The sequence below is a fragment of the Bison bison genome, unplaced genomic scaffold, assembly GCF_000754665.1.
Source record: "Bison bison bison isolate TAMUID 2011002044 unplaced genomic scaffold, Bison_UMD1.0 scf7180017864270, whole genome shotgun sequence".
Lineage (NCBI taxonomy): Eukaryota > Metazoa > Chordata > Mammalia > Artiodactyla > Bovidae > Bison > Bison bison.
Window position 1 is genome coordinate 11,025,373 of NW_011494842.1, and position 9,301 is coordinate 11,034,673.

General features: G+C 55.0%; 1 protein-coding gene across 1 annotated transcript in view; it reads left to right on the forward strand.

Moving 5' to 3' along the window:
* GLP1R (glucagon-like peptide 1 receptor) overlaps positions 1-9,301 on the forward strand; it is a 36,191-nt gene that overhangs the window by 5,765 nt on the left and 21,125 nt on the right. The window contains exon 3 of the mRNA XM_010848742.1: positions 451-558. Within this exon, the coding sequence (XP_010847044.1) occupies positions 451-558 (108 nt within the window). The remainder of the gene's footprint in view (positions 1-450; positions 559-9,301) is intronic.

Below are 9,301 nucleotides of genomic sequence, written 5' to 3' on the forward strand. Positions count from 1 at the left end.
TTAGGGGGCTCGTGTAGGCTGTTTTAAAGAATAGAGGATTGAAACCAGACAGGCCTCTGTTCCTGACCTGCGGTCCTGACCCAGTCACCTGAGGAAGTGATCTTGGGCTGGAGAGGTACCGAGGCGCCGTCCTGGTCACAGGAGGTGTGGAATTTCAGAAAAGGCCATGAAGATTGTGTATTAAGCACTTATTATGCTCTGATATCTTTGCTGCCTACACTATTTGTCCCTGCTCAGCCCTGTGGGCTGGGAAGTCAACCCCATTTTACAGATGAGAAAACAGAGACCTTAAGTACTTGGCTCCAAGTCCCTCTGCTGCTAAGTGGTGCCTGTTGGGTGGGAACGTGCTAGGCAGGGAGCTTTCTGCTGGGTAGCCTCCCCAATGGGGAGCAGGGGAAAGCAGAACGCGCCGCAGCCAGGCTCGGACTCAACGCCTTCCCCCTGCACCAGACCTCTTCTGCAACCGGACCTTCGACGACTATGCCTGCTGGCCGGATGGGTCACCAGGCTCCTTTGTGAATGTCAGCTGCCCCTGGTACCTACCCTGGGCCAGCAGCGGTGAGTCCCCTTCCCCACATGGACCTCCCCTCCCCGGTGTCCAGGAGGCTCGGGTGGGGGTGGAGTTGACATAGGGTGCTTGCTGCTTCCTTTCCACTGAGACACCGTCTCCCTACTCCCGGAGGTCTTTAGGCCTCCTCACGGTGGTCTGCCTACCTTTCCTTGGGGGTGGGGAGTGGTAGGGGATGGTATCAGGTATAACCTGGGCCTGAGGCTTGTACTGGCAGGTGTCTGTAGGGAAAGCATGGGCTCTGACTTAAGAAAGAAATGTGAGCACCCGCTTTTATGTAGTAATCAGGAAAGGGATCAGGCAGGAACAGTTCCTGGGTACTTGGGGTGGAGTGGTTTGAGATGTCATTGCTGTGTGTGTGTATGCATGTGTTTGTAGATGCCCCACTTCCCTGGTGGCTCAGATGGTAAAGAATCTGCCTGCAATGCAGGAGAAACAGTTTCAATCCCTGGGTTGGGAAGATCCCCTGGAAAAGGGGATGGCAATCCATTCCTGTATTCTCACCTGGAAAATCCCATGGACAGAGGAGCCTGGCGGGCTGCAGTCCATGGGGTTGCAAAGAGTCGGACACGACTGAGCAACTAACGCTTACCTGATAGTGCCCTGGAGCCACCTCCTGACTTTTCAAGGGGTTCATTGCTCAGAGGAACCCAGGCAGTGGTGATCAGGCCTTAGTGGGATTGTCCTCCGGCCCTCCCCAGCTCACTCCTGCCTGTAGGGGACACCTTGTGGTGGGAAGGGTGTGATTGGGTAGGTGAGAGGGGCTTTGGGGTGCAGAGACCTACAGAGACTGCAGAGGGAGCTCTGACTGGAGGGGGAGACCATGTGCCCCCCCCCCCACCCGCCCCATGTGTCCCAGGAGACAAGTACCCTTGCCTCAGAGAGCTCACAGTCTCAGGAAGGGAGAAAAGATACTGTCTTATAATAGTGATACTTATTCAGTGCCTGCTTTGTGCCCCATCCTGCCCTATAAGGCAAGTATTCATGTAATCCTTACAATGACCCGCTGTATGCTTGTAATATAGATAGGGGAACTGAGTCCCCAGAAAGTTTACACAGCTCACTCTAGATGATGTGTCAATGGCAGGGCCAGGATTTGAAGGCAGCCTGTGCTCTTAATGACAGTGCATTGAAGGGGCCTGAGACCAAGCAGAAACTGGCCCAGAAGCAGGTGTGAGAGGGAGGTCATGCTGTGGGAAGCTAGTGGGCTTCCTGGAGGAGGCAGCTGCTTAGTGGAACATCTGGGCACCTGGCAGGGCCCGGCGTCAGCTTCAGCTCAGAACATGGAATGGAGGTCAGACGAAGTCCCAGCTGGAGTCCTGAGGACTCTCTCTCCTGCTGTGCCCTCCTGGTATGCCCAACCACCCCGAGGGGCATGCTGAGAGCCTGGGCTGGAAAGAGGCAGGCACCAGGGTGAGACAGAGCGGCCCAGTGCCCTTCGTGCAGCTCTTCCATAAGCACTTTATGTACCTACAGTCATTTAATCCTCACAACAACTTTTCAGGGCTCCAAGTACTCTAAGAATACCTCATTTAGTACTCCAATGACCCTCCCCTCTTACAGAGGAGGAAACTGAGGCCTAGAGATGCTAAATGACTTTTCCAAGCTCTCACAGTGAGTGAATAGCAGACCCATGAATCAGCCCAGGAGTCTGGTTCAGATTAAGCGTGTGTCATTTCTGCACCAGGCTTCCTCCAGCGTGCGGGCACATGTGTGTTCCTGTGTGTGTGGGTCTGGGCATGGAGACAGGGGAGCGACCTGAGCCTCTGCTGGCTGGACCACCCCAAAGGAGGGCAGTGAACTGCTTGCCTTCTCCCTGGAGATGAAATCTTATGATTCTGCCTCACACTGTTCCAAGTGGCTGTGTGCACTTGACTGAACTTCTAAACCTCTCTGTGCCTCTGGACATCATGTGGGAGCGGGGATATAGCCAGGTGATGGGGGTGTTAGGAGGATTTCAAATTCCTAAAAAATGGTTTCTGTCAATTTTTTCCACCCACCTGACTTGTCTTCCCCACTTCCCTCAATACACACAGGTTCCCAGCTCCCCAAAGGTTTGGGACTGGCTGGCTGGCTGGCCCTCTAGACCCCGGGGAGCCAGGCGCAGGACAGGGCCCATCACTCAGCACTAAGCCACCCCCAGCTCTGCCTGCTGCTCGCGGCTCCATCCATCACCTTTAATTTTATTTGAGCAGGAAATAGGTCCTGGTGGTGCCCATTTATGAGCGAACATGGTTTTATTGCTTTCTCCATGAAGATAACAGCCACTGCACAGGCCCCCTGCCAGCTTCCACCCCACCGCTCCCCACCTCACTCCCTTTTTTGACCAAGCTAACTCACTCCCTTTTTTGACCCTTGGGATCAGAGACTCTGCCTCCCTCTCCCCTCTCTCTGAGTTAAGGACCCACAGAGATACCCACCCTGGGTTCCTGCAACATAATCGCTGTCTCTGGCCTGTCCTGGCTGTCCCCTTGGCAGGAGCTGGCACGGGGAGCTTCCCTCACCCCCTCCCAGGGCATGGGAGATGAGGAGGGGGCAGTTCTGAAACTTTCTTGGGCTAATCAAGGGAGTGCCCTAAGTGAAAATGTCATCGTGGGAATTAGGAATGTGAAGAAGAAAGAGGAGCAGATCTTAGTCAATGTCCTGGGAGAAAACACACTCAGCTGGGAATCTCAAAAGAACCCGATAGAGGGACCACTTCAGAGGTTGGTCTGGGTTAACCTGGTGTCTCAGCGGTAAAGAATCTGCCTGTTATGCAGGAGATGCAGGTTCAATCCCTGGATCGGAAAGGTCCCCTAGAGGAGGGCATGGCAGTCCACTCCAGTATTCTTGCCTAGGAAATCCCATGGACAGAGGAGCCTGGCGGGCTACAGTTCATGGCATCGCAGAGTCAGGCACAACTTAGCAATTAAACAACAAGGAACATAAAGCACCAGGACTATAAGAGTGGGAAGCTTAAAAAAAAAAAAAAAAGAGTGGGAAGCTTTAGTAGCCCTAGGTCCCAGTGGGGCAGGAACAGGGCTGTGGTGCCCTCATGACAGCTGGAGGTCATGAAGATGGAGAGGCCACCAGCAGGACAGGGCCATGGTCACAGAGAGGCAAAAACCGCTGCCAGAACCTCAGAATCAAGGCAGAAAGGGAGCAAGGGAGAAATACCCTAGCCTCTCTTTCCAACTGTCTTCCTACCTCCTGCCAGTGCCTCCCATTAGCTAAACCCAGCAGAGGGCCGGGAGCTCAAGTGATACTGTCCACAAGGGTCAGCCTTCTGGGGCGCAGGGCAGGGCAGAGGAATGAGTGACTCGAGAAATAATTCGAAACAATTACCCAGGGCAGGTCTGGGTTAAGAGCTGGGGATGTCAGTGAGACCTTAGAGGTGTGTGAGTGTGCGGGCTTTGGGGAGAAGGGGTGACTCTCATGGGGCTTGAAGAGGTTGCTCAAGAGCCAGGGAAGTGGTGCCGAGGGAGGTCAGAGCCACCTCTTCTGCCTGGGGTGTGGCATTAGGAAGGCTTCCAGAGGGAGGTGTCATTGGGGCCAGGCCTTAAAGAACAGGTGGATGGAGATGGAGGACGGGGAGGAGGGCCCTCCAGGGTGGAGGATGTTTAGGCACCAGCTCGGAGACGGGGCCGGGACTCAGAACTGTACAGCATCCCAGGGATGCCAGCCGAGTCCTTGAACGCAGACCCCTCTAATTCAGAACCGGGGATTGCACGGAAAGGGTAGGGGCAGGTGAGTCAGGGAAGGAAGGGCTCCAGAGGAGATGCCTTGTGTCCACAAGATTTTCTCTCTGGAAACCAAGAGGCTGGAGTGGCGTCCAAGAGCCTGCTGCCACCTGAGGGCCCTCCAGCAACCTCGCTTCCCAGCCAACAGCTGAGCTGCTTGTTACAAATCATTCCAGTCTCATTAGCTGCACCCTCTCCTGATCCCTACCTGTTTGTGAGCTTGGTTCTAATTATAGGAGAGTCATAAAATGCTTTAAAAATAGCCTATAACTCACAATTCTTGGTAACTCTGACAGGTGCCTCCCTGGAGGAGCTTTCGCAGCAGGCCAGGGTTGCGGAAGGAAGCCGAGGCCCCCTGCTGGTCCTGGAGGGATTTCAGCTGCTGCAGGGTTCTAAATTCCAGCCCAGCCCCAGTGAAGGGCACTCTTTTGAAGAATTGGGGCCAGGGTAGGGGTGGAATTGGGCAGGAGCAGGGCTTTCACTGTGACTGTGTTCTGAAGGCCAGCCAGGCACCCAGGTGGCGCTAGTGGTAAAGAATCCGCCTGCCAGTGCAGGAGACGCAAGAGACATGGGTTCGACCCTGGGTCAGGAAGATCCCCTGGAGAAGGAAATGGCAACCCACTCTTGTATTCTTGCCTGGAAAGTTCCATGGACAGAGGAGCCTGGTGGGCTACAGTCCATGGGGTTGCAAAGAGTTGGACATGATTGAGCGCGCGTGCACGCACGCGCGCACACACACACACACACACACACACACACACACACACACACAGCTACCAGGCATTTCATGTGCTCTCACTTCTAGTCTTCACACCACCGACCTGGGAAGTTATCATGGTTTCCATTTTACAGATGAGGAAACTGAGACCCAGGGAGGTCTGCCCCAGGTCCCATAGCTGGTTGAGGGCAGAACCAGGATTTGAGCTTGAGGTCTTCCTCTATCCCTTGATGTGAGGCACAGCCCCTCACCTGGAATCCAAGCCGGCCCCTTTAGTTCCAGCCCTGGCTTTGACCCTCATTCCTGCACTCTGGGGAGGTCCTGTGACTGCCGTCTTTGAATCTCGGCATCGCGGCCTGGAAGTTGGGGGCCCAGGCGTCCATGCTGGCCACTGCTGTTGCCAGGGTACAGGAGCTAATGGATTCATGAGCGCCTCTCAACAGCCCTGAGTGCCCGCATCCACGTGGAAGGGCGGCTGTTAGCTTGATATCGGACGCCGCTGCAGTTTCCGGGAGGGGAAGTGTTTAATTGGGGGTTTTATTTCCAGCACCAGGGTCTGACTTAATGAAATATTCCCTAGGCTTCCTGGCTCATGGCCGGCTGCCTCCTGGTGTTGACAAGACCAGAGCCAAGCTTCTGGTTATGATATACCAGTAGCTCCCGGGCCAGATAAGGCTGGCCTGATAAGCTGGGCTGGGCCCTGACCCACCCCATCTCCAGCCAAGATGGGTGCCTGGGGACCACAGCCGGGCCAGGAACAGTTCTGGCTTTTAATATTTGCTGCTAATGAAGGGTAATTGACAGATGCGTTTGCATAGGCTCACTGAGCTTTGCAGGGATGCAGCGATCCCTTGACACTGTGCCAGTGACACATACATTTGTGCACATTCCACCTCCCTACCACCTCCCCATCCTCCCAGTTCGCCTTGAGAAGAGAACCCAGGAATGGCAGGGTGCAGGGGGCCCACACTGCCAAGAGGATCTGCTGGGAAGATGCAGAATGTTGGTGAATCCAGGCCCAGAGGAAGGGCAGAGAAATGGCACAAGGCCGTGGTGGACTGTTAGCAGCGAGTTCGGTGCTGACTCTTGGCCTTTTGGCCTCCAGAGGCAGAGGGCCAGGGGCTGTGATCCTGATTCTGCCACTCCCTGGCTGGATCATCTTGGGCAAGTCACTTGGCCTCTTAGAGGCTCGGTTTCTCCATCTGTAAAATGGGATTCTCGGTGCCTAACCTTGTAAGGTGGTTGTGATGTTCTCAGGTGTCAGGCGTATAGCAGGTGCTCAAAACCTGATTCTGTGACAGTGCAGCCTGCCGAGAGGGCTTGAGAGAGGAAGGAAAGCATCCATTTGTGTGCCTCCTGGCTGCCAGACCCTGTGCCCCTGTGGCGAGTTGAGTGTTATTAGGGTCACACTGCTGCGTCCTGGGTCGGTGGTACTTCCATGGTTTTGGCTGCACTGCTGGGTCCTCTCCCTTGCCTGGCCCCTCTGCCTCCTCACCTCTCCCCACTTCCTCCCATCTAAACGGGCCTCCAGAGAAGGCTCTGACACCAGTCTCACACCCTGTAGAATCAGCCCAGATCTCCATCAGTGCTGTGGGGTCATTACCCCTGAAGGCTGCTGTTGCTGTCATATCAGATGACTCAACCCCTGGGGAAGAATTCTAGGCACTCACGCAGCAGATCAAAGAGACGTCCGGGGGCTCATCCAGTCGCTTAAAATCAGACCTGATGCCTCCCCTTCTCTGCCTTTTTCCTTTTTTGATTTGTTCATCCTGTGTCGGGGGCTTCTCCTGCCGAGGGAAGTCCCACCATTTGATTTTTCAGGCTTTTGTTTCTCTTCCCCGGGGACGTCTCTTAAAATGCAGGTTCTTCTAGAAGCTGTGATGCCAAAAGCTGACTTAGCCCCACGGTATTACCAGATACTTTGTCTCCTAAATCAGGACCCTGCTCAGGGTCTCTGAAGAGCAGTGGGAGAAAGGAGAGTGAGCTGCAAGCTGGGGACTGGCTCAGGGGACCAGGGTCCCACTGACAGGCCCTAAAGGTGCCTGACCATGTAAGCGGAGGGTTGCCCCAGCCCTTAAAGTGAAGATGTCGGGCATACGACAGCAGTGGGTGGCTTGACGGTTTGTGAACTAGGAAATGCAGCCCCGGCCTCCATGGCGCGTCCCTCCTGGGCCCTGGTGGGTGGACCTGGGCTGGCGATGCTGCTGTCAGGCATGCGTGTTAATTAGCCCCCTGTGCAGACCTGCCCTTACTGCTGCCTCACCTGGAAACTTCTGAGCAGCCGCTGCCACCCAGGGCCTCCCTCTCTCCCTCACGCTGAGCCTTCTTCCCACACCTGGGGAATCTGGTCTTTAAAATCTTTTTTCCTTTAGAATTAAAAAAACATTTATTTTTGGCTGTGTTGAGTCTTAGTTGTGGCATATGGGCTCAGTAGTTGTGGTACAGAGGCTTAGTTGCTCCCCGGCACGTGGGATCTTCCTGGACCAGGGGTTGAACCTGTGTCCCCTGCATTGGTAGGCGGATTCTTAACCACTGGACCACCAGGGAAGTCTTTTCAGTCTTTTAAAACTTGTTCTGGCCCCTAGTCCCCTCCTTGACACCCCCCGCCCCCGGTGCAAAATCTCTCCCCGCTTTTGTCCCTGGTCTCTTGGCCCTGGGGTCAGACTTATATTTCCTCTCAGACACAAGTAAGCCCCTATCACTGTGACCTCACTGCAAACTTGGGGCCACCAGCCAACCCGCTCCCTGGATGGTGGACACTGAGGCCTGCCAGGGCAGTTGCTCCAGCACCAGATGCCCATGCAGGGTGTGAGGGGCACAGGGACACCCTGCCCTCAATTCTGCTGGGCCTGTGTGTGACCTCTCTTCTTCATATTGATGTTAGTGCTTTCTAAGCACCTTCTTCTTTCTGTGAGAGTCTTGATTCTCTGAAGTCAGGCACTGTGCTTCCTTCCTCTCTCAGATGGGGAGCTCCTGGAGGACAGGGTCTCCCCCCTCAGACGGGGAGGTCTCCGAGGACAGCCTCTGTTCTGTCTCCAGCTACTTGGAGTTACTTGAAGGGAGGAGCCAGTTCTCCCCCTCTTTGAACAGAGGGTCTCTAAGGACTGTATCTCTGCCATTAGCTATGTATTCCTTTAAATCAGGTGATCTTTGACAAGAGGACTGGGTCTCCTCCATCAGGTTAGAACTTCCTGAGGACAGGGCTGTGTCTCCCTCCCCTCAGACTGGGGCTCCCCGAGGGCAGGGCTGTGTCTCCTCTCAGACTGGGGCTCCCTGGGGCGGGGCTGTGTCTCCCCTCAGACTGGGGCTCCCTGAGGCAGGGCTGTGTCTCCCCTCAGACTGGGGCTCCCTGAAGCTGGGCTGTGCCTCCCCTCAGACTGGGGCTCCCTGAGGATGGGGCTGTGTCTCCCCTCAGACTGGGGCTCCCTGAGGCTGGGCTGTGTCTCCCCTCAGACTGGGGATTCCTGAGGGCAGGGCTGTGTCTCCCCTCAGACTGGGACTCCCTGAGGCAGGGCTGTGTCTCCCCTCAGACTGGGGCTCCCTGAGGATGGGGCTGTGTCTCCCCTCAGACTGGGGCTCCCTGAAGCTGGGCTGTGTCTCCCCTCAGACTGGGGATTCCTGAGGGCGGGGCTGTGTCTCCCTTCAGACTGGGGCTCCCTGAAGGAAGGGGTGTGTCTCTTTCTTTCTCTCGGGAGCTCTGTGGCCACTTTATAGCTGAGGTCTACTTTGCCCAAGGAGGTGGCCCTGAGTTCCAAGAATCAGAAATCTCAGGGGTGGCTGTGGGTCTGCCAGGGCCATAGCTCATCAGCACTGAGCCTTGTCTGAGTGAGATTTGAGGCAGGGACATGGAAATGGTGCGTTCAGTTCAGTCGCTCAGTCGTGTCCGACTCTTTGCGACCCATGGACTGCAGCACGCCAGACCTCTCTGTCCATCACCAACTCCCAGAGTTTACCCAAACTCACGTCCATTGAGTCGGTGATGCCATCCAACCATCTCATTCTCTGTCATCCCCTTCTCCTCCTGCCTTCAATCTTTTACAGCATCATGGTCTTTTCAAATGAGTCAGTTCTTCGCATCAGGTGGCCAAAGTATTGGAGTTTCAGCTTTAGCATCAGTCCTTCCAATGAATATTCAGGAATGATTTCCTTTAGGATGGACTGGTTTGATCTCCTTGCTGTCCAAGGGACTCTCAAGAGTCTTCTCCAATACCACAGTTCAAAAGCATCAATTCTTCAGTGCTCAGCTTTCTTTATACTCCAACTCTCACATCCATACATGACTACTGGAAAAACCAT